This window comes from Pristiophorus japonicus, chromosome 19 (assembly GCF_044704955.1).
Source record: "Pristiophorus japonicus isolate sPriJap1 chromosome 19, sPriJap1.hap1, whole genome shotgun sequence".
In the NCBI taxonomy this organism is placed as follows: Eukaryota; Metazoa; Chordata; class Chondrichthyes; family Pristiophoridae; genus Pristiophorus; species Pristiophorus japonicus.
In genome coordinates, this window is record NC_091995.1 from 17,182,107 (window position 1) to 17,206,711 (window position 24,605).

General features: G+C 47.8%; 1 protein-coding gene and 1 non-coding gene across 3 annotated transcripts; one reads left to right on the forward strand and one right to left on the reverse strand.

Moving 5' to 3' along the window:
• Positions 1 to 7,697: 7,697 nt before the first annotated feature.
• Positions 7,698 to 7,766, reverse strand: trnav-cac (transfer RNA valine (anticodon CAC)). Its single transcript has one exon. It is a non-coding gene; the product is annotated as a tRNA-Val (tRNA).
• A 3,551-nt stretch (positions 7,767 to 11,317) lies between these two features.
• Positions 11,318 to 23,482, forward strand: LOC139229760 (TNF receptor-associated factor 2-like). 2 transcript variants are annotated; one of them, XM_070861330.1, is made up of 7 exons: positions 11,318 to 11,588; positions 13,049 to 13,103; positions 14,720 to 14,824; positions 15,891 to 16,064; positions 17,844 to 17,918; positions 19,586 to 19,672; positions 21,210 to 23,482. In XM_070861330.1, the coding sequence occupies exons 1-7, from the start codon at positions 11,440 to 11,442 to the stop codon at positions 22,113 to 22,115; spliced, it is 1,551 nt and encodes a 516-aa protein (XP_070717431.1). In that variant the 5' UTR covers positions 11,318 to 11,439; the 3' UTR covers positions 22,116 to 23,482. The 2 variants fall into 2 exon arrangements, with proteins under 2 accessions (XP_070717431.1, XP_070717432.1); XM_070861331.1 differs by lacking the exon at positions 15,891 to 16,064.
• The last annotated feature ends 1,123 nt before the right edge of the window (positions 23,483 to 24,605 follow it).

The window sequence follows — 24,605 nt, forward strand, 5'->3', positions numbered from 1 at the left end:
CTAATTGGTTCATATATGGAGTTGCGGGAAAGATTATTTATTCGTTTGCAGGAATGCATATCTCTAATTGCCTTTGAGAAGGTGGTGGTGAGCCGCCTTCTTAAACTGCTGCAGCCCGTGCGGTGAAGGGGCACCCACAGTGCCGACTTTACCACAGCGGTTTGATACAACTGAGTGGCCTCGATAATTTTGCTCGAGTGTTGCTTGCAAGCAGCACAAGGAGATTAATCTTTCATTCCTGGAGAATGCAGCATAATCGTGGAGGGTTGGCCCCAGAAGGGGGAAATGCGGTTCCCAGTGTGGGCTCAAGGTACAGCAGAGCAGAGGCCGCTGATTATCAGACAGGGTGGCAATAGAGGCCGATGGTTCAATAGGAACGGGCAGTTATCGGGGAACACGTCGGGCAGCCAGCAAAGCATCAGAAAAACCCGGCTGTTAAATCCCACCGTGCTCTCAATAAGTTTGCAGGCAACGCTAAGTAGGCGGAAAGTAGAAGGAAGCAACAAGCTAATTACAGTGAAGGGCCTAGAATTAACACAGATTTTTTATTTATTTTTAGAAATAGACCCAGGTGTAGGTCATTGGGTTTGGCCTTACAAACCTGCTGGAAATCATTGGGGAAGTAGCTGAACTATTAGACAAGGGGAATGCAATAGACGTGGCTTACTTGGATTTTTGACAGACAATTGCCAAAATTCCTATTTGAGAATAATAGAACGATTAAGTCTCATGGAACAAACGTCAACTTGTGTGAATGGATTGAAAACTGGCTTAGCAACAGAAGTGGTGATGAATGGAAAATACTCTCGCCCTCCTCTTTCTCATCTACATGCTGTCCCTCGGTGACATCATCCAACGACACGACGTGCGTTTTCACATGTAAGAAAGAAAGCAGAAAGACTTACATTTATATAGCGCCCTGCATGACCATCGGAGATCTCAAAGTGCTTTACAGAGAATGAAGTAATTTTGGAGTGTAGTGATTTTTGTAATGTGGGAAACACGGCAGCCAATCTGTGCACAAGCAGCAATGTAATAATGACCAGATAATCTGCTTTTGTTATGTTGATTAAGGGATAAATATTGGCCCATGACGCCGAGAAGAACTCCCGTGCTCTTTTTTGAAATAGCACTTTGGGATCGTTTACGTCCATCTGAGAGAGCAGACCGGGGCCTTGGTTTAAAGTCACATCCAAAAGATGGCACCTCCAACAGTGCAGCACTCCCTCAGCACTGCACTGGAATTTCAGCTTAGATTTTAGTGGTCAAGTCCCTGGAGTGGGACTTGAACCCACAACCTCTGATCCTCTGATTCCGAGGCGAGTGTGCTACTCACTGAGCCGCAGCTGACACTGTCCTGATGCTACCCAGCTCTACCTCTCTTCCACCTTTCTCGAACCATCCAGCATCTCTATAGTATTAGACGACTTGTCCGACATCCAGCACTGACGAGTAGAGATTTCCTCCAATTAAATATCAGGAAGTTCGAAGCCATTGTCTTCGGTTCACGTCAGAAACTCTGTTCCCTTTCCACTAATCCGTTCTTTCTCCCTGGCAACTGTCTAAGGTTGACCAAGTCTGTTTGCAACCTTGGTGTCATATTTGATCATGACTTGAGCTTCCTACCTTCTTTCCATCACTAAGAACGCCCATTTGCACCTCTGTAATATCGCCCGTCTCTGAACTTGCCTCAACTTATCTGCTACCGGAATCCACATCCATGCTTTTATCGCCCATAGACTTGACTATTCCAATGCACTCCTGGTTGGTCTCCCTAGTTCTAACCTCTATAAACTTAAATCCAGCAAATACTCTGCCTCCCGTGTCCTAACTTGCACCAAGTCCCATTCACCCATCACCTCTGTGCTCGCTGACCTACACTGGCTCACAGTTGAGCAATGCCTCGATTACAAAATTCTCATCCTTGCTTTCAAATCACTCCATGGCCTTGCCCCTCCCTATCTCTGTAATCTCCTCCTGGGCTGTAAAACCCTTAGACCTCTGCTCTCCACCTATTTTGGCCTTTTGTACATCCCCAATTTAAATCGCTCAACCATCGGTGGCCGTGCCTTCTGTTGCCTCGGTCCTAAGCTCTGGAATTCCCTCCCTAAATCTCTCCTCCTCTCACCTCTCTTTCTTCCTTTAAGATGATGCTTAAAACATACCTCTTTGACCAAGCTTTTGGTCACTTGCCCTAATATCTCCTTATGTGGCTCGTGTCAATTTTTTTTGTTGATACTGTTCCTGTGAATGCTCCTTGGAACGTTTTATTATGTTAAGGATGCTATAAAGTATAATTAGAAGTGACCAGTGGGGTTTCATAAGGATAGGTTAAGGGACATTATATATTTTGTTCCTTCCCAGAATGTGGGCATCGCTGGCAAGACTGGCATTTATTGCCCATCCCTAGTTGTCCTGTAGTGATGGGCCTTCTAGTGCCGCTGGTCGCAGTTCTTTGATACAATTGAGTGGCTTGCTAGGCCACAGAGGGCTGTTTACGAGGTGTGGGACTGGAGTCACATGTAGGCCATCTCAGATAAGGACGTCAGGTTTCCTTCCCTAAAGGATATCATCAACCAGTCGGGTTTTTACGACAATCCAACAGCTTCATGATCACTGTTACTGATAATCAGCTTTTATATTTTCCAGATTTAAAATGTGCAATTCATATTTTCCGACTCCCTGGGGATTTGAACACATGTTCTACTGAATTATTAGTGAAGGCCCCTGCATTACTAGGCCAGTAGCATAACCACTACACTGCCATACCCCTTAACATATATAGATGTATGGATAGGGACTAACGTATATAAAGAAAGACTTGCATTGCTACAGTGACTTTCACAGCCATCGGACGTCTCAAAGTGCTTTACAGCCAATGAAGTACGTTTGGAGTGTAGTCACTGTTGTAATGTGGGAAACGCGGCAGCCCAACTTGCGCACAGCAGGCTCCCACAAACAGCAATGTGATAATGACCAGATAATCTGTTTTTTTGTTATACTGATTGAGGGATAAATATTGGCCAGAGCACCAGGGATAACTTACCTGCTTTCCTTCAAAATAGGGGCATGGGATCTTTTAAATTATGACAGAACAGATCAGGCCTCGGTTTAACATCTCATCCGAAAGAAGACACCTCTGACAGTGCGACACTCACTGGGAGTATGAACCTGGATTTTTTATGTGCTCAAGTTGTTGGACTGGGTTTGAACCAACAACATTCTGATTCAGATAGGTAGCGACAGGTAGTCATCGACAAATCGAAATAGATACACAAGAAACGGAGGAGAATCAAGAGAAATAGATAGAGGTAGAATATCAATTCATTTATTTTAAACTTTCATCTTTCATTCTTGGTGCCCCTCCCTTCACTCATATTTATTTCCCGTTTGAAGTGTGATGACGCAAACTATACATGGTATTCCGAATAAGGTTGACCAATGCATTGGAACGCCTCAGCATATCTTCTGTAGACTTGCACTTCAGTATTTTGGCTATGTGTTCCAATAATCTATCTGCTATGCTATTGACGTTGGAATATTCGAGACTGGTGGTAACAAAACCATGGATGAGGGTTTCAGCTGAAGATGGGCTCAGGCAGGGCCAGAGACTGGTGATGTTATGGAGATGGAAATAGGTGGTCTTTATGATGGAGAGGATGCAGGGTTCGAAGCTCAGCTCAGGGTCAAACTGGACTCCGACGTTGCGGAGGGCCTGGTTCAGCCTCAGATTGTGGCCAGGGAGGTGGGTGGAGTTGGTGGCTAGGGAACGGAGATTGTGCCGGGGACTGAAGGCACTGGCTTCGGTCTTCCCAATGTTTAATCGGAGAAAATGGTGGCTTATCCAGGGTGGGTTGTCGGACAAGCTGTCTGACAATTTATAGACCGTAGAGGACTTGGGAACAGTAGTTGTGTGGTAGGGCTGGGTATTGACAACGTTCATGTGGAACCTGCCATCATGTCTTCAGATGATGTCATCGAGGGGCAGCGTGTAGATGAGAAATAGGAGGGGGCCAAGGATAGTTCCTTGGGGGGACACGAGATAATGATGCAGGAGTGGGAAGAGAAGCCATTGCAGGTGACTCTCTGGCTACAACTGGACAGGTAAGAATGGAACCAGGCGAGTGCAGTCCCACCCAGCTGGACGTGGGAGGAGGGGTGTTGGAGGAAGATGGCAGAGTCAACCATATCAAAGGTTGCAGGCAGAACGAGAAGGATGAGGAATAACAGTCAAAGTCACATAGGATCTGATTTGCGACTATGATTCGGGCCGTTTCAGTGCTGTGGCAGGGATGGGGACCTAAGTGGTTCATATATGAGTTGTGGGAAAGATTATTTATTTGTTTACAAGATGTGGGCTCCTCTAGCAAGGCCAGATTTATTGCCCATCTGTAATTGCCCTCGAGAAGGTGTTGTTGAGCCACCTTCTTGAACTGCTGCATTCCGTGTAGTGAAGGTGCTCCTGCTTGCGTCTTTGTACATTCAGAGGCTGAACTCCAAACCATTGGCAACACCTTCACCGAGGCGTACGAAAGCTTGGGCCTTACACTAAACACCAATAAGACAAAGGTCCTTCACCAACCTGACCCCGTCACACAGCACTGCCCCCCGTTCATCAAAATCCACGGCATGACCTTGGACATCATGGACCATTTTCCATACCTCAGGAGCCTATTATCAGCAAAGGCAGACACCGACAACGGGATCCAACACTGCCTCCAGTGCGCCAGTGCAGCCTTCGATCGCCTGAGGAAGAGAGTGTTCGAAGGCCAGGACCTCAAATCTGGCACCGAGCTTATGGTCTACAGGGCCGTAGTGATACCTGCCCTCCTATATGGCTGAGAGACATGGGCCATATACAGTAGATACCTCATGTCGCTGGAGAAATACCACCAACGCTGCCTGCACAAGATCCTGCAAATCCATTGGGAGGATGGACGCACCAACATCAGTTTTCTCGATCATGCCAACATCCCCAGCATCGAAGCCCTGACCACATTCGATCAGCTCCATTGGATGGGCCACATTGTCCGCATGCCCGACACAAGACTCCCAAAGCGCTTGGAATTCCTACATGGCAGGCGAGCCCCAGGTGGGCAGAGGAAACATTTCAAGGACAGCCTCAAAGCCTCCTTGATAAAGTGCAACATCCCCACCGACACATGGCTAAAGACCACCATAAGTGGAGGAAGAGCATCCGGGAGGGTGCTGAGCACCTCGAGTCTGGGCGCCGAGAGCATGCGGAGGACAAGCGCAGGCAGCGGAAGGAGCGTGCGGCAAACCAGGCTCCCCACCCACCCTTTCCTTCAACCGCTGTCTATCCCACCTGTGACAGAGACTGTAATTCCCGTATTGGACTGTACAGCCACCTGAGAACTCACTTTTGGAGTGGAAGCAAGTCTTCCTCGATTTCGAGGGACTGTCCATGATGATGACGTTGCTGACTTTGTTACAACTGAGTGACTTGTTATGCCATTTCAGCGGGCTGTTAAGTGTCAACTGCATTGCTGTTGGTCTGGACTTACCTATAGGCCAGACTGGGCAAGGACAGCAGATTTCCTTCCCTAAAGGACGTTAGCGAGCTTTTTGTGTTTTTACGACAATCTGGTAATTTCTTGGTCACCATTACTGAGGCTAGCTTTCTAATTAACTGAATTCCAATCCGCCAGCTGCGGTGGTAGGATTTGAACACGTCTCCGGATTATGACGCCAGGCCTCTGGATTACTAGTCCAGTAACATAACCACTATGCTGCCGAGGGCCCAGGGGCAGAATGGGCCAGCCCACACTGTGATATATGTGCGCATTAGGTCCGTGCAGCAGAGCAGGTCTCCAGCTATCTTGGTTAACCTTTGCCACTGGATAAAGGCCGAGCTCTGTGGAGCCCGTGTGGTGGCTGATGTGCAACGGTCACCACACGTTAAATAAAATTCAGTCACAGGCATCTTCCACCCCCTTCAATTGGAGTTCAGGACTGAAATATCGGGTCCTTCATTGAAACATCTGTGAACCCATGTGGAAGCAGGTCATCCTTGTTCGAGGGACCGCCTATGATAATAATGATGCTACCGTACCCGTAGATGGTTGGGGACAACACGTTCATGGACTCCGGAGAGGAAAGGGAGGTTGGAGATCGGGTGGTAGTTTGCGAGAACAGAGGGATCAAGGGTGGAATTATTGAGAAGTGGGTGATGATGGAATAATTGAAAGGGAGAGGGACAGTACCTGAGGAGAGGAAACTGTTTAAAATGTCAACGAGTGGGGGGAAGGAAGGGGTTGGCAGGATGGGAAGTTGCACGGTCAGCAGTTTAGTGGGAGCTGAAGGATAAGGGGAAAACCTAATCAAACCACATAAAATATGAAATGGTAAGGGGAAGATGAGCCCAGAAGGTCAGACAGACCGATAGGGCATTTATTTATATTAGTAACAATTGTATCATAGAATTATCCAGCAGTGAAGGAGGCCATTCAACCCATCGTGCCTGTGTCGGCTCTTTAAAAGAGCTCTCCAATTAGTCCCATGCCTCTGCTCTTGCCCCATAGCCTGGCAGATATTAAGTATATATCCAATATTGCTATTGAGGGAGTGCAGCAACGGTTCACCAGACTGATTCCAGGGAAGGCTGGGCTGTCATATGAGGAGAGACTGGATCAACTGGGCCTTTATTCACTGGCGTTTGAAAGGATGAGAGAGGATCTCATAGAAACGTATAAGATTCTGACGGGACTGGACAGGTTAGATGCGGGAAGAATGTTCTCGATGTTGAGGAAATCCAGAACCAGGGGACATAGTCTTAGGATAAGGGGTAGGCCATTTAGGACTGAGATGAGGAGAAACTTCTTCACCCAGAGAGTGGTGAACCTGTGGAATTCTCTACCACAGAAAGTAGTTGAGGCCAATTCACTAAATATATTCAAAAGGGAGTTAGATGAAGTCCTTACTACTAGGGGGATCAAGGGGTATGGCGAGAAAGCAGGAATGGGGTACTGAAGTTGCATGTTCAGCCATGAACTCATTGAATGGTGGTGCAGGCTAGAAGGGCTGAATGGCCTACTCCTGCACCTATTTTCTATGTTTCTATGTTCTATGGAGTACTTTTAAGAAGCTCTTTCTTAGTGCACAACAAAAATATATTCCAGTGAAAAAGAAGGGCGGCAAGAGAAGGGATAACCAGCCATGGATAACCAAGGAAATAAAGGAAATTATCAAATCAAAGACCAATGCGTATAAGGTGGCCAAGGTTAGTGGGAAACTAGAGTATTGGGAAAATTTTAAGCAACAGCAAAGAATGACTAAAAAAGCAATAAAGAAAGGGAAGATAGATTACGAAGGTAAACTTGCGCAAAACATTTAAGTAACTTACTGGAATTCTTTGAGGATATAACGAGCATGGTGGATAGAGGTGTACCGATGGATGTGGTGTATTTAGATTTCCAAAAGGCATTCGATAAGGTGACACTAAGATTAGTGGGAAAGCGGATTGTGTATAGGACTCAGAGAGGCTGCAAGGAGATTTGGATAGGTTAAGCGAATGGGCTAAGGTTTGGCAGATGGTATACAATGTCGGAAATTGTGAGGTCATCCACCTTGGGAAAAAAAACAGTAAAAGGGAATATTATTTGAATGGGGAGAAATTACAATATGCTGTGGTGCAGAGGGACCTGGGAGTCTTTGTGCATGAAACTCTTTTGAGTTAATGTTTCCACCCGGTTTCGAACCGGGGACCTTTCGCGTGTGAGGCGAACGTGATAACCACTACACTACCCAAAAGGTTAGTTTGCAGGTGCAGCAGGTAATCAGGAAGGCAAATGGAATGTTGGCCTTCATTGCGAGAGGGATGGAGTACAAAAGCAGGGAGGTCTTGCTGCAACTGTATAGGTATTGGTGAGGCCGCACCTGGAGTACTGCGTGCAGTTTTGGTCACCTTACTTAAGGAAGGATATACTAGCTTTGGAAGGGGTACAGAGACGATTCACTAGGCTGATTCCAGAAATGAGGGGGTTACCTTATGATGATAGATTGAGTAGACTGGGTCTTTACTCCTTGGAGTTCAGAAGGATGAGGGGTGATCGTAGAGAAACATTTAAAATCATGAAAGGGATAGACAAGATAGAGGCAGGGAGGTTGTTTTCATTGGTAGGGGAGACTAGAACTAGGGGGCACAGCCTCAAAATACGGAGGAGCCAATTTAAAACCGAGTTGAGAGGGTTGTGAAATTGTGGAATTCTCTTCCCAAGGAAGCAGTTGAGGCTAGCTCATTGAATGTTTTCAAGTCAAAGATAGATAGATTTTTAACCAATAAGGGGATCAACGGGTATGGAGAGAAAGCAGGAAAGGGGTACTGAAGGAATGATCAGCCATGATCTTGTTGAATGGTGGAGCAGGCTCGAGGGGCTAGATGGCCTACTCCTGTTCCTAATTCTTATGTTCTTATGTTCTTATGTTCTCTCCAAGGCCTTGACATCCTTCCTAAAGTGCGGTTCCCAGAATTGGACACAATACACCAGCTGAGACCTATTTAGTGAGTAATAACGATTTAGCAGAGCTTCCTTGATTTTGTACTCTGTCTCTAGTTATAAAGCCAAGGACCCCATATGTTTTTTTTTAAACAGCCTGTTCAATGTCTCCTGCCACTTCTGAATTAAATTCAAAATGGATCTCAGGAACAATTTTTTTTGCTGAAAGGGCATTTCAGATTTGTAATAATCTACTGTAATAAGGTAACGGAATCAAAGCGAGTTTAAGATGCAGTTGGAAGCTCGGCTGGGAGAGTTCATAGAGTCTTAGAATCTTATAGCACAGAAGGAGGCCATTCAGCCCATCTTGCCCAGGCCAGCTCGTTGAAAGTGTTATCAAAGACTTTAAGGGGGAGTTTAAGATGCAATTGGAAGCTGGCTTGGGTGAGTTGAAATAGTAGAGGGAGCAGATTGGTGGCTTTTGCAAGGCCCCCTGACTGCTATCTATTTAAAATAAAAATAGAAAATGCTGGAAATGCTCAGCAGGTCAGGCAGCATCTGCGGAGAGAGAAACAGAGTTAGCATTTCAGGTCGATGACATAAGAACGGAAGAAATAGGAGCAGGAGTCGGCCATTCAGTCCCTCGAGCCTGCTCTGTCATTCAATAAGATCATGGCTGATCTTCTACCTCAACTCCACTTTCCTGCAAGATCCCCATATCCCTTGATTCCCCTAGAGTCCAAAAATTTATCGATCTTAGCCTTGAATATACTCAACGACTGAGCTTCCACAGCCCTCTGGGGTAGAGAATTCCAAAGATTCACCACCCTCTGAGTGAAGAAATTTCTCCTGCTGTCAGTTCTAAATGGCCGACCCCTTTTTGTGAGATTGTGATCCCTGGTTCTAGACTCCCCAGCCAGAGGAAACATCCTCCTAGTATCTACCCTGTCAAGCCCTGTAAGAATTTTGTATGTTTCAATGAGATCACCTCTCATTCTTCTAAACACTTGAGAATATAGGCCTAGTCTACTCAATCTCTCCTCATAGGAAAATTCCCCTTTCGTCAGAACTATCCCAGTGCAAATGTCCTAGACAGCTATCTATTTAAATCCATCCATCTGAAAGAAAGACTTAACATAAGAACATAAGAAATAGGAGCAGGAGTAGGCCATTTGGCCCCTCGAACCTGCTCCCCCATTCAATAAGATCATGGCTGATCTGATCATGGCCTCAACTCCACTTTCCTGCTCGCTCCCCATAACCCTTGATTCCCCGATCGTTCAAAATCTGTCTATTTCCACCTTAAATATATTCAATGACCCAGCCTCCACAGCTCTCTGGGGTAGAGAATTCCAAATATTCACGACCCTCTGAGAGAAGAAATTCCTCCTCATCTCCATTTTAAATGGGCGGCCCCTTATTCTGAAACTATGCTCCCTAGTTCTAGATTCACCCATGAGGGGAAACATCCTCTCTGCATCTAACCTGTCAAGCCCCCACAGAATCTTATATATTTCAATAAGATCACCTCTCATTGTTCGAAACCCCAATGTCTATAGGCCCAACCTGCTAAACTTTTCTTCAAAGGACAACTCCTTCATCTCAGGAATCAACCTAGTCAACCTTCTCTGAACGGCCTCAAAGCAAGTATATCCCTCCTTAAATAAGGAGACTTGCATTTATATAGTACCTTTCATGACCACCGGATATCCCAAAGTGCTTTACAACCAATGAAGTACTTTTTGGAAGTGTAGTCACTGTTGTAATGTAGGAGACGCGACACCTCAGATCGCTGGAGAAATACCACCAACGATGTCTCCGCAAGATCCTGAAAATCCCCAGAGAGGACAGACCCACCAACGTGGGCGTCCTCGATCAGGCCAACATCCCCAGCATCGAAGCACCGACCACACTTGATCAGCTCCGCTGGATGGGCCACATTGTCCGCATGCCGGACACGAGACTCCCAAAGCAAGCGCTCTACTCGGAACTCCTTCACGGCAAACAATCCCAAGGTGGGCAGAGGAAACGTTTCAAGGACACCCTCAAAGCCTCCTTGATAAAATGCAACATCCCCACCGACACCTGGGAGTCCCTGGCCAAAGACCGCCCGAAGTGGAGGAAGTGCATCGGGGAGGGCACTGAGCACCTCGAGTCTCGTCACCGAGAGCGTGCAGAAACCAAGCGCAGGCAGCGGAAGGAGCGTGCGGCAAACCAGACTCCCCACCCACCTTTCCCTCAACGACTGTCTGTCCCACCTGTGACAGAGACTGTAATTCCCGTATTGGACTGTACAGTCACCCAAGAACTCATTTTTAGAGTGGATGCAAGTCTTCCTCGATTCCGAGGGGCTGTCTATGATGATGTAGGAAACGCAGTAGCCAATTTGCACACAGCAAGCTCCCACAAATAGCATTGTGCTAATGACCAGATAATCTAATTTTAATCATGTCGATTGAGGAATAAATATTGGACCACATCACCTGGGAGAACTCCCCTGCTCTTCTTCGAAATAGTGGCCCTGGGATCTTTTACATCCACCCCAGAGGGCAGACAGGGCTTATTTCTCGTGACAATGAGTGCAGCACATTCGATTTCACTTTCCCACACCAAGTTGCTGCGGCCCCGGTTGAGTCATGAATTTACCGTATCTTTGCCGGCACGACTGCCCCACTTCCCACTCGCCCAAGTGCTGCGGAAATGCAGAATGGGAGGAGAGTCCTCAGGGAACCTCCCCTGTCAATCAAACCTGAAACTGACCAGAGCCTGGATTCCTGGGTTGGGCTGGGCTGGGCCGAGCAAGGGATGTCACAAAGGAGCGGAACGTCACAGAGGGAGTGACGCACAGGGAATTCCTTGCTGAAAGATCTTTAAAGGTCTCTCCCCCCTCCCAGCGCCACTTGTTACATTTTGCAGAGTTTTTTTCTCCTGCCTGGATGTTGTTTTAGCTGCTGGATTCGCCTCTCTCTTGGGAAACATAAAGATGGTTGCCCTGGTCTCTGGCATCACCCCGGTCGATCCGGCCGTCAGCTCCTGCCTCCTGTGCTCCGCCTGCCGCTTTCTGCTCATCAAACCCAGGCAGACCGAATGTGGGCACCGGTACTGCGCCGCCTGCCTGGAGAACCTGTTCAAGTGAGTTCAGCTGCCTCCGCGGCGCCTTGTTCGCTGTGGAGCAGTTTTTATTTTGTGCCGAGCATTTTGCTTCACTTTGCAGCCAGTGCTGGCTGAATGGCCAAGTGCTCTTGAGTCAGGAGGTCCTGGGTCCACCGTCCCCACTCCAGAGACTTGAGCACACAAATCTAGGCAGACAGTGCAGTGCTGAGGGAGCGCTGCATTGTCGGAGGTGCCGTCTTTCAGATGAGGCGTTAAACCGAGGCCCCGTCTGCAACTCGGGTGGATGTAAAAGATCCTGTGGCACTAATGCGAAGAAGAGCAGGGGAGTTCTCCCAGGTGATGTGGTCCAATATTTATCCCATAATCAACATCACATAAACATTATCTGGTCATTGTCATAGTGCTGTTTGCGGGAACTTGCTGAGTGCAAATTGGCTGTCGTGCTTCCGACATTACAACAGTGACTACACTTCAGAAAGGACTTCATTGGCTGTAAAGCGCTATGGGACGTCCTGAGGTTGTGAACGGTGCTATAGAAATGCAAGCCTTTTCTCTCTCTCATTTCCCACGGGCATGATCTCTGATCAATGCTGAGTCAGCTGATCTTAGATCGGGTTGGCTGTAGGCTTTCACTGATGTCTACAGCAAATTACTGAGAAATACACCTCACTAGTAGAGACACAACACATGCATCCAAGTCCAAAGAACTTAGTTGCAAGTTCCCAATAGTTAAGGCTTCGAGCATTCCCACGAGCTTAGAGTTTAACAAGCTAAAACTGACCACCTTAAGAATTCATTCTGAGGATGTGGGCATTGTTGGCAAGGCCGGCATTTATTGCCCATCCCTAGTTGCCCCTTGAGAAGGTGGTGGTGAGCAGCCGCCTTGAACCGCTGCAGTCCTTGTGGTGAAGGTGCTCTCTCAGTGCTGTTAATGAGTTCCGAGATTTTGACTCCACGCCAATGAAAGAACGGCCGATTATATATGTCCCAAGTCGGGATGGTGTGTGTGACATGGGAGCGGAACTTTGGGAGGTGGTGTTCCCATGCGCCTGCTGCCCTTGTCCTTACAGGTGGTGGAGGTCGTGGGTGCGGGAGATGCTGCCAAAGAAGCCTTGAAGAGCTTGTTGGCACACGGTGCCGGTAGGCCTGCCGTGATTTGCTCAGCTGGGACCTACCTGGTAATGTTATGACCTTACAGGGGATATCTGAGGCCGAGTGGAAGCAACACTAGCTACATTTGTCTTCAGTGGCCCCTTTAGACTGTGGGGATGGGAAAATCAGATGGGTTGCTTGCTCCTGAATGCTGCCCAGTGATCTTGTTGGAAACTGCATGTGTGCAGACAGGACAAGGCTTGATTGTGATGCTCCTCACAGTGGAATAGCCCACCAAACCCCTCCCAAAATTTGAAAAAAACCCAGAATACTGGCAGTACTGAGTCAGAGTCACCAACTGTGGGAATATTCTTTTTTTTTTTCAGAACAGATAATGAAGCAGACTGCCTTGTTTGCCAGAAGAAGGTTCTTCGTTCCAAGGTAGGACATTTAATTCATTGCCAATGTCCTCTTCAATTGGCAGCTTTGCTTGAAGGGGGTTGGGGAGCCAGATACTGGTAAATAGTGTTAAAGAGTGATTGTATTGTGTGTATTACACTGTATAACCCAAAGAGTCACTTAGAGACTTAAAATATCAGGGGAGCGAGTTTAAGGCTGGAAGCTAATAGAGGGGCTCAGGTGGTTTATATATAGAATAATGGATACCCGGGAGTGAGTTACAGGCTGGCATCTAATCGAGGGATTCAGGTGGTTTATATTAGAATAATGGATACCCGGGTGTGAGTTACAGGCTGGCATCTAATCGAGGGGTTCAGGTGGTAATGGATACTGGGAATGAAATACAGGCTGGTATCTAATCTAGGGGTTCAGGTGGTTTAAATATCAAATAATGGATACCCGGGAGTGAGTTACAGGCTGGAATCTAATTGAGTGATTCGGGTGGTTTATATGTAGAATGATGGATACCTGACATGTAATCAAGGAATGGGAGTTTTCCCCAGATCCACCGAGCGATGACCCATTGGTGCTGTGCTCTGATTGTCATGCTGCAGTCACTCTCTGATACACTGTGCTAATATTTGTGGGGTACAGAGGTTTCACCTGACTGGCAGGTATGTGCGTGGGAGGCAGCTGGCAACAATTGTGGACTGCCATCCTGCTCCGTGTTGTTGGCACCTTGCTGCAGATGATGAATAATTCTGAAGCAACCTGCACATGACTGTTGGGAATTTCCATCCCCACTGCTGGGAATTTTAATTGAACAAAATAGGTGATTTACAAGGAGGAACGAAAACTGGCAGGGAGGTTGCTGGGAGCTGCAGTGACTGAGCACTCTGTTCTGCTTCTGCTGTGCATACAATATGTGCTCATTGCTTACGGTAGCGTAGTGGTCTAGCAACCCAGAGAAAGCGAGTTCTCCTTGAGAAGATGGTCAGAAGGCTTTTAGATTCTTGAGGCACTGGGAAAGGTTCCCAGGGCAGGATGACGCTGTTTGGGCAAGATGGTCCTCGCCTGAGCAGCGGCACAGTGGGTAGCACCCTCGCCTCCGAGTCAGAAGGTTGTGGGTTCCAATCCCACTTCAGAGACTTGACCACATAATCTAGGCTGACGCTCCCAGTGCAGTTCTGAGAGGCCCCTGTCTGCCCTTTCGGGTGAACATAAAAGATCCACTATTTTGAAGAAGATCAGGGGGAGTTTGCCCCAGTAACCTGGCCAAATTTTACCCTTCAACCCATATCTAGGGTTCTGAGGATAAGGCGAGGAAAGTGGAGTTGAGGTGGAAGATCAGCTATTATCTTATTGAATGGCGGAGCAGGCTCGAGGGGCTGTGTGGCCTCCTCCTGCTCCTATTTTTTTTTAACGTATCATCACTAAAACAGATTATCTAGTCATTATCTCATTGCTGTTTGTGGGAGATTGCTGTGCTCCAATTAACTGCTGCGTTTCCCGACATTACAACAGCGACGACATTTCAAAAGTACTCAATTGTCTGTGAAGTACTTTGGGGACGTCCTGAGGTTGTGAAAGGAGCTAAAATAATCCACGTTCATTTGTGAATCTTTTGGCCTGACCCCTCATTTCTGCCCACCCCACAGGTCTACTTCGACAAAGCTGCTGAAAATGATGCTTATGCCATAAAAATACAATGTACGGCTTATCGAGAGGGTTGCGATTGGACGGGATCACTGCGTAACTATCTGGTAAGGGGCCATGCTTTGGAAATCTGGAAGTGACGGTAGAAAAGCTTGAGGGGGGAATCGACCAGTCTGTCTGCCTGTTTCTCTTTTTGTAATTGAATGAACAGCAATTCCTCGACCAATCTGTCGACACAGCTTACTGCATAGGGGCAATATTTCAAAGAAGAGCAGGGGAATTATCTCTGGTGTCCTGACCAATATTTATCACTCAATATCACTAAAACAGATTATCTGGTCATTATCACCATTGCTGTTTGTGGCAGCTTGCTGTGCGTAAATTGGCTGCTACGTTTCCCATATTACTACACTCCAAAAGTACTTCATTGGCTGTAAAACGCTTGAGATGTCCGGTGGTTGTGAAAGGCGCTATATAAATGCAAGTCTGTCTTTTTTTTAATGTATTGGTGATATGGTAAGCATAGTGAGAAGATTCCTTTGGTTCCAATGTGTTGGTGATATGGTAAACACAGTGGGAGTATCTCCTTTATTCCCTATGTCCTACTGACATGTTAAAGATACTGAGAAGATTTCCTTTTATGACTAATTACAGTAAAATTGTAAACCCATTCATTTGGAGTGTCTGCACTCAAAATAGGAGTCAATCCTACTATGTTTTTGGCTCTTAGCAGCCAGAGGAAAGCTTCCATTAGTGTGGTACATTGCTCTCTGGCACAATTGTGCTTTCAACTCTCAAATTAGACATTTGTGAGTTTGCTGGTGTTAGCTAAGAAAATCACATTATCTGGCCATTATCACATTGCTGTTTGTGGGAGCTTGCTGTGCGCGAATTAGCTGCCGCGTTTCCTACATTACAGCAGTGACTACACCTTTTTTTAAAAAAAAAAGTACCTAATTGGCTGTGAAGCGCTTTGGGATGCCCTGAGGTGGTGAAGGGCGCTATAGAAATGCCAGTCCTTGCCTTTCCCTTGGTTGTGATGTCTTCTCCAGTCTTGATGCTGAAGTGGAGACTGAATCCCCCTGGTCATTGTCTTGTGTTGAACCATTTCCTTTGTGCGGACCTAGTTGGTGTGGGCTGTAATTTGACTGTCGACCCCTTCTGTGACCCCAGCGCACGCACTGTGCCCAGTGCGATTTCTATGTGGTCCCCTGCGCCAACGTCGCATTCGGCTGCGAGGCGGTCGGCCCCAGAAGGAAGATGGCGGCCCACGAGAGCCGGGAGTGTGAGTGGCGGATGGAGCTGTGCCCCCGGTGCGAGATGTTCTGCGTGCACAAACTGCTGGAGGTGGGTATCGCTGGGTGAGACGGGATCACCCTCTTGCCGTCGGAACTTGCCAACAACGATATGCATTCATGTAGCACCTTTAACATCGTAAGACATCCCAAGGCGCCTCACAGGAGCGCGATCAGACAGAATATGACATCGAGCCACAGAAGGAGATGTTGGGTGGTGTGACCCAAAAACTTGGTCAAAGAGTTTGATTTTAAGGGGCATCTTGGAAAGAGGAAAGCGAAGTAGCGACATTTAGGGAAGGAATTCCAGAGCTTGGGGCCTAGGCAACAGAAGGCATGGCTGCCAAGGGGGAAATGATTAAAAACAGGGATGCTCAAGAGGGCAGAATTGGAGGAGGGTTGCGGGGCTGGAGGAGATTAGAGATAGGGAGGGGTGAGTCTATGGAGGGATTTGAACACCAAGGGGAGCATTGGAATAGTCGAGTCTAGCGGTGACAAAGACGTGAAGGAGGGATCATAGAAATGGCCAGCATGGGCCGAATGGCCTCTTTCTATGCTGTAAATTTCTGGGTGTGGGCAAGAGGGAAAGTGGGCCATGAAATGGAGACCCCCTCACAAAGGGGCTGACGTGCCCAGTGCAGTACTGAGGGAGTGCTGCATTGTCTGGGCGGCTCTATATATAAATGCAAGTCTGTCTTTCTAAAGCTTGGAATGATACACAAATGAAGGATAACATGGGAACTAATAAATCGTTAAGCATCGAGGAAAGTTTGAGGGCTCCCTCAAGGTATTTTTTGGTAAGTGCCTAGGTTCTAGACTCAGTCCCAGGTCTGTGCTGTGTTAACTGGTCTTAGTTGGTGCATCAAAGATAGAACTTGCACTCATATCCTATCCCAGGACGTCCCAAAGCGCTTTACCGCCAATGAAGTGCAGTCGCTGTTGTAATGTAGGAAACGTGATCGCCAATTTACGCACAGCAACCTCCCTCAAACAGCAATGTGATAGTGACCAGGTAATCTGTTTTTCGTGATGTTGGTGGAGGGATAAATATTGGGCAGGTCACCTGGGGCAGACTCCCCCTGCTTGCGGCCTCGGATTGACATATTATCTGAGAGACGGCACCTCCGACAGTGCAGCGGAGCTCCCTCAGCACTGCACAGATTTTGTGTTCAAGCTTCTGGAGTGGGACTGGAACCCACAAACTTCTGACTCAGAGGCGAGAGCTCTACCCACTGAGCCACAGCTGACACATAAGGAAGGGAAGACATAGGAACATAAGAAATAGGAGCAGGAGTTGGCCATACAGTCCCTCGAGCCTGCTCCGCCATTCAATAAGATCATGGTTGATCTTCTACCTCAACTCCCCTTTCGTGGCCTATCCCTTAATTTCCTTAATGCCCAAAAATCTATCGATTTCCGTCTTGAATATACTCAACGACTGGGCATCCACAACCCTCCGGAGTAGAGAATTCCACCCTCTGAATAAAGAAATTTCTCCGCATCTCAGTCCTAAATGGCCGACCCCTCATCCTGAGACTATGACCCCTTGTTCCAGCCAAGGGGTGGGGAAAAAGTCCTCTCAGACTGAGGGAGATTGGCAGATTGGAGGCTCTGGGGATGATTGAGTTAGGATAGAAGAGGGTTAGGTGCGTTGCCATTTCCATATGGGGAGTCCAAAGAGGAGGAGGAGGAGGATAAGAGGGCGAGATATTTAGAGGTAAAAAGCGAGGAAGTTTCAGGGAAATGTCTCCTGAATTCTCTGTGACCTTTTCATCAGGGAAGTCGAGCCCCGAGTGCTGATTTAATCACCTGTTTCTCCCTTTTCTTTCAGGATCACATCATGACTTGTGGGAAACAGAAGGAGGACTGTCCGGTCTGCGGCAGAGCGGACTTAACGAAAGCAGATGTAAGATGGCTCCCTCATTATTTTAAAGGTCCCGCGTACAATTCTAGTGGGAACCAGCCAGCGTATTTTCAGTTCAAAAGTAATCGATATTATGGGGTGGAATTTCCTGTGCATTTGGCATGTGCAATCTGGGCGTAAAGCAAATACTCATTATGACAGATCGAGCAAACTTGGGTACAATTGTTTTGCACACGTAATTACGCTGCACAAGAATTCCCTTGTTCTTTTATGCCAACTAACCACCTCCCTCCCTTACCCCCCCATTTGGCCCATCATGTCTGTCCCGGTCAAAAAAGCCTGACCCAGCCGAATCCCACCTTCCAGCACTAGGTCCGTAGCCCTGTAGGTTACGGCACTTTAAGAGCACATCCAAGTACCTTTTAAATGTGGTGAGGGTTTCTGCCTCTACCACCCTTTTCAGGCAGTGAGTTCCAGACCCTCACCACCCTCTAGGTGAGAATATTTCCCCTCAAATTACCTCTAACCCTCCTACCAATTACTTTAAATCTATGCCCCCTGGTTATTGACCTCTCTGTTAAGGGAAATATGTCCTTCCTATCCACTCTATCTAGGACCCTCATAATTTTATACACCTCCATCCGATCTCCCTCAGCCTCCTCTGTTCCAAAGAAAACGGACCCAGCCGATCCAAACTTTCCTCATCGCCAAAATTCTCCAGTCTAGGCAACATCCTCGTAAATCTCCTCTGTACCCTCTCTCGTGCAATCACATCTTTCCTGTAATGTGGTGACCAGAACTGCACACAGTACTCCAGCTGTGGCCAAACCAGTGTTTTATACAGTTCAAGCATAACCTCCCTGCTCTTGTATTATATCCTTGTGCCTGAATAGCATCTCTGCTCATTATAATGGCTCCGTCCCCAGGCTAAAGAGCCTTACACGTGAATTTCCTGAAATTACAGTGGTTCAAAACAGGTATAAGTTGAAGCCCAAAACTTTAGTACATTGTTCTGGTGTTTTATTGTGATTTTGTTTATTTTTAAAATTATTCTTTTTTACCCACGATCGCTTGTTCTTAAACAAGCGGCGCCTAAGGTGTAGGAATGATAATTGGATGAATTGAAACTTTAATTTTCATATAGAAGGAACGTGTGGTGTGAGTTTGGTGCTGTCCTCTGAACCTCAATCGTTTATGCTGAATTAATCGCATATACTCATAAGAGTAGTATGACATTTGGACGTAAATTGAGATTGGCCAAATGGATGCATGAATGGGTGTAATTTTGGGTGTAAGATCCCAATTATACCCCCACAGGAAATTCCACCCCCATAATTAAACAATACCAGGGAGTGACTGCAGCAGAAATTATCCAGTCTCTGGACCGTGATAAACTGGTTGATCTCGAGTTTGATCGATTACAGTATCCGCTCAACCCTTGAGATTGTTGCATTTCAGTCACCCTCTGCCCTCCATCTTAATGTCTCTCGCTCTGTTGCTATCTGTCTCTGCCTCCTCCCCTCTTCAATATTGCGGGTTACTCCTGGGTCGATGCTGTCGGGGATCAGTAAAGCTGCTAGAGTGTGTGTGTGTGTGTGTGTGGGACTGCTTGCCATGGACGTGATTAACGTGTGTGTATCGATGTCGGTTTATTCAATTCTTGCTGTAATGAAGACCCAACAACTGAATGCGTTCCTTTGCCCCTACAGCTGGAGCAGCACTGTGACCCCCGTCATGGCACCTGCCCGAACGTCAAGGTGCCCTGTCCCTTTAAAGAAGTCGGCTGTGAGGAGCAGGTAAGTGTCAACAGTCTGTTGCCTGGCGATTGATTGGACCGTCGTGTTGAAACCTATTCACATCACCGCCCCCACTCCGCCCCCCCCACTCCCGCTGCTCACGTATCTTGTGTGGTACCCAAGCCATACATAGAATCACACAGCGCAGAAGGAGGCCATTCGGTCTATCGTGCCTGTGCTGGCACTTTGACAAAGCTCTCCAATTAGTCCCACTTACCCCTCTGCTCTTTCTCCTGCACATCTTTCCTTGAGTATTTGTCCAACTCCCCTTTGAAATTGGCTGTCCCGTTCCCTATGTTACAGCAGTGGCTACACTTCAAAAGTACTTCATTGGCTGTAAAGCGCTCTGGGACGTTCTGAGGCTGTGAAAGGTGCTGTAGAAGTAACTGAATCTGCTCCAACCGACCTTTCAGAGAGTGCATTCCAGATCGCAATAACACGCTGCGATTATATATTAAAAGAAAAATGCTCCTCACTGTCCCCGTCTGGTTCTTTTGTCATTTACCTTCAATCGGTGTTCTCTGGCTACTGACCCTCCTGCCAGTGGAAATAGTTTCTCCCTGTCTATTCCGTCAAAACACACTCTCAATTTTCGAGCACCTCCATTAAATCTCTCCTGAACCATAAGCTTCTCTAGTCTATCCACATAACACACAGCTTGGGAACAGACCTACTTTGAATTGCTGATCAATAGGGAGATAGATGATCTCAGTAAGTTGGGGTGGGGGAGGAGGGAGAAGTGGTTTAGGTCCCCTCCCCCTCCCATGATCCAGAGAGAGGAACATGCAGCTAGGATCGTGGATGGAGGGTGAGGTTGGGATAGGGCTCGGCTTTGATGGGTTTCATTGGCTGACTGACCCTCACTGTGCAGGCTCACACCTGAAGGATGGCTATTTGGGTGAGGTGCTAAAGAAAGACCCGCATTTATATAGCGCCTCTCACCGCGGGACATCCCAAAGCACTTTACAGCCAATGAAGCACTTTTGGAGTGTAGTCACTGTTGTAATGTGGCAGCCGATTTGTGCACAGCAAGCTCCCACAAACAGCAATGTGGCAATGGCCAGATAATCTGTTTGTGATGTTGGTTGAGGGATAATTATTGGCCCAGGACATGGGGACAACTCTTCTTCGAAATAGTGCCGAGAGATCTTTTACGTTTACCTGATCTGAAAGGCTTCTCCTCCGACAGTGCAGCACTCCCTCAGCACTGCACTGGGAGTGTCTGCCTTGATTTTTGTGCTCGCCTCCCTGGAGTGGGACTTGAACCCACAACCTTGTGACTGCGAGGCGAGAGCGTGCTATCCACTGAGCCAAGGCTGACGCAGTTGTTCTTTAAGCAACCGTGTCAGCATGACCCCCTGCTGAAGCCCCAGAGTCACTATCTGAGGAGTGACACCATTTACATCAAGGTGGCCGTTGACAAGACAGGACGTCCAATGTCAATCGAGGGATTGGCAGCCCAGTCGTTACCTTGCTAGCCTAGTAATAAAGTAATTGGAGTCTCGTTGCTGACGAGTGTTGCTCTTTTACCCAACAGCTCCAGAGACACGACCTGGACTACCATCTACGCACCGCCCAACAGACGCACCTCCTGCAGATGCTGTCCCTGATCACCAGCCTGCGAGCGGGGAAATCCAGTGAGGGGGACCCGGCCGGCAGCGCGAATGAGGGGGCCCCGACCCAGATGGGGCCAGCAGCCACTCAGCCCTCGGGGCAGGGGACAGGCGGGGGGGAGCGGGCTGTCTCGGAGGGGCCGAGGGGGGCGGACCCTGGCGTGGTGGCTCTGGCCGCCAGGACGGACGGCCTGGAGAAGTGCGTCGGCGGCCTGAACCGGGACCTGGACAAGTCCGCGCAGCTCATCGAGCTGCTGCAGCAGAAGTGCCTCCACTGCGAGCAGGTCCTGCTCGGCCTGCAACGGAAGGGCAAGACCGCGGACAGCGCCGGTGGCCCCGTTGGCTCTACCGTGCCCGTCAGCACCAACGGGGTGCTGGTTTGGAAGATCAAGGACTTCTCCTCCTGCCTGATGGCGGCCAAGACCGAGCAGAGGCCTTCCTTCTATTCTCCGGCCTTCTCCACCCACCCGTTCGGCTACAAGCTCTGCTGCCGGATCTACCCCAACGGCGACGGCAACGGCAAGGGCACGCACGTCTCCCTCTTCCTGACCATCGTGAGGGGCGAGTACGACGAGGTGCTTCCCTGGCCCTTCAGGCAGAAGGTCACCTTCATGCTGCTGGACCAGGCCAGCCAGAGGCACGTCAAGGAGTCCTTCTCCCCCGATGTTCTGAGCGGCTCCTTCCAGAAGCCGCGGAGCCACATGAACGTGGCCAGTGGCTGCCCGACCTTCGCCGGGCACGACCTCTTCCTGAAGCCCCAGCATCACTATCTGAAGAATGACACCATTTACATCAAGGTGGTCATTGACATGGCAGGGCTCTCAATGTAACTTGGGGTGGGATGGTCGCATAGCGGTTATCTTACTGCACTAATAATCCAATAGGCCCGGACTAATGATCCGGAGACGTGAGTTCAAGTCCCACCGCGGCAGCTAGGTGAATTTAAATTCAGTTTATTAAATAAATCTGCAATTAAATAAAAACCGGTGACCATGATACTAACCTTTTAAAACCTATCTGGTTCACTAATGCCCTTTTTCTGGAAGGAAATCTCTGGCCCTTAACCTGGCCTGGCCCTATATGTGACTCCAGACCCGACCCACAGCAACGTGGTTGAGTCTTCTGAAATAGCCTAGCGAGCCACTCAGTTGTATCAAAGGACAATTGGGGATGGGCTCACATCTCCTGAACGAATTAAGAAACCATGCAAATGTGGGTAGTTCTTTTTTGATCTGACACTGTTTTGAGAGGTTACGGAGACACTTCCCCCATTGACTTAGTGGGTAAGAACATCATCAAATCGTAGCCACGTGAGATTTGATCCTCTGTGCTTGGCTGAGAATGTGGGGACCATTGCTACAATTGGCCCTGGTGCTGTTTGACTGGTGAATGAATATAGTCCCCCAAGGGCTCCCTGTCCTCGTCAGTATCCAGTCGTTTCTGCTGGAAACTGCTTCTCCATGGAGGACACACCAACAATGAGTCATGATAAGACCAACTGGTCCACTCAGCCTGCCCCACACACCATGAAGGACGGACTAAAGACTCGCATTTATAGAGCGCCTTTCACAACCTCCAGACGTCCCAAAAGTGCCTTATAGCCAATGAATGACTTTTTGAAGTGTAGTCACTGTTGTACTGTAGGAATTTGTGCACAGCAAGCTTCCACAAACAGCAATGTGATGATGACCAGAGAATCTGATTTTTGTGATGTTGGTTGAGGAATAAATATTGTCTCAGGACACCGGGGATAACTCCCTGCTCTTCTTCGAAATAGTGCCATGGGATCTTTTACGTCCACTTGAGAGAGCAGACGGGACCTCGGTTTAATGTTTCATCCGAAAGATGGCACCTCCGACAGTGCGGCGCTCCCTCAGCATTGCACTGGGAGTGTCAGCCTAGATTTCTGTGCTCAAGTCCCTGGAGTGGGATTCGAACCCACAACCTTCTGCTGTCCACTGAGCCCCAGCTGAGAGGAGGACGCACTGAAGGGTCGGAGAAGGAGATGATGAACTGCGCTTCACTTTTCCGCGGAGGCCCAGTGTGCACTGCTGTCTTGGTGTATCACTGAGGCTTCTTGTTTCACTGCACTTTAACCCTGAGGAAATACTTTTATATTTATTTATTTATTGACGTGACTAATTTATTGACTGTTTATTTTTGTATTGGAATGATCCTTAATAAAAGTTCACATAATATGCAGGACTGCCGTGTGTTTATTGAATTCTGCTGCTGCTGCTGCTGCTATTGACAGGTTTGCAACGGGGTACCCGACAAGTGATGATGCCTCAGTCACCAGGCGTATTACCGCTGCAGTAATTAAATAAAGGCTTTGCCATGATAAAGCTCTACACACTGGATATACTGGGGATGAAATTGGACATTACGCAAGACTGTTGGTTATCGCATCCGATGCCAATTATACACTCTGCCCATTACTCAGTATCATTGATTTTAACTGAACTATATAATGGGCGTAAAGACAGAAAATGCTGGAAATACTCAACAGATCAGGCAGCATCTGGAGAGAGAGAGAGAGAGAGCAACAAATATAATGTTTTAAGTCGATGACCCTTTGTCAGAACTGGAAAAAGTTAAGAGAGGGAACAGGTTTTTAAGCAAATGTAGGGGCAGGGAATGGAGGGAGGGGAGGAAAGAACAAAATGGAAGGTGTGTGATAGCGTAGAAGGCAGGAGCGACTAAGAGACAAAAGGGATGATGGTGCAAGGCAAAAGGAGATGGTAATGGAACAAGTTAAGAAACAAAAGATGAGTCTAGATAGGGTGTAAATGGAGAGGGCAGAATCATCACCGGCTGCCGTGGGAAAGAGGAAATAAAAATAGGGGCAGAGGTTATGGTTTGAAATAGCGGGTGAGTGTGTTTATATAATGGCTGGATTTGCGATGCTACCAGTTTTTGCATCTCTCATTTTATCCCAAAGATTCACAACACCAATTTGCATTTATATAGCACCTTTAACATAATAAAACGCAGGAGCGATTATCAAACAACATTTGACACACCGAGCCACATAAGGAGCTATTAGGGCAGATCACCAAAACCTTGGTCAAAGAGGTAGGGTTTTAAGGAGTGTCGGAAAGGAGGAGAGAGAGAGAGAGGTGAAGAGGTTTAGGGAGGGAACGTCAGAGCTTAACACCCAGGCAGCTGGAGGCACGGCCATCCATAGTGGAGTGATTAACATCGGATGAACTGGCTGAGTCTCTTTTTCTCCTGAAAAGGGAAGGCTGAGGGGTGGCCTAATCGAGGTTTATAAAACTATGAAAGGTTTTGATAGAGTGGATACAGAGAGAATGTTTCCA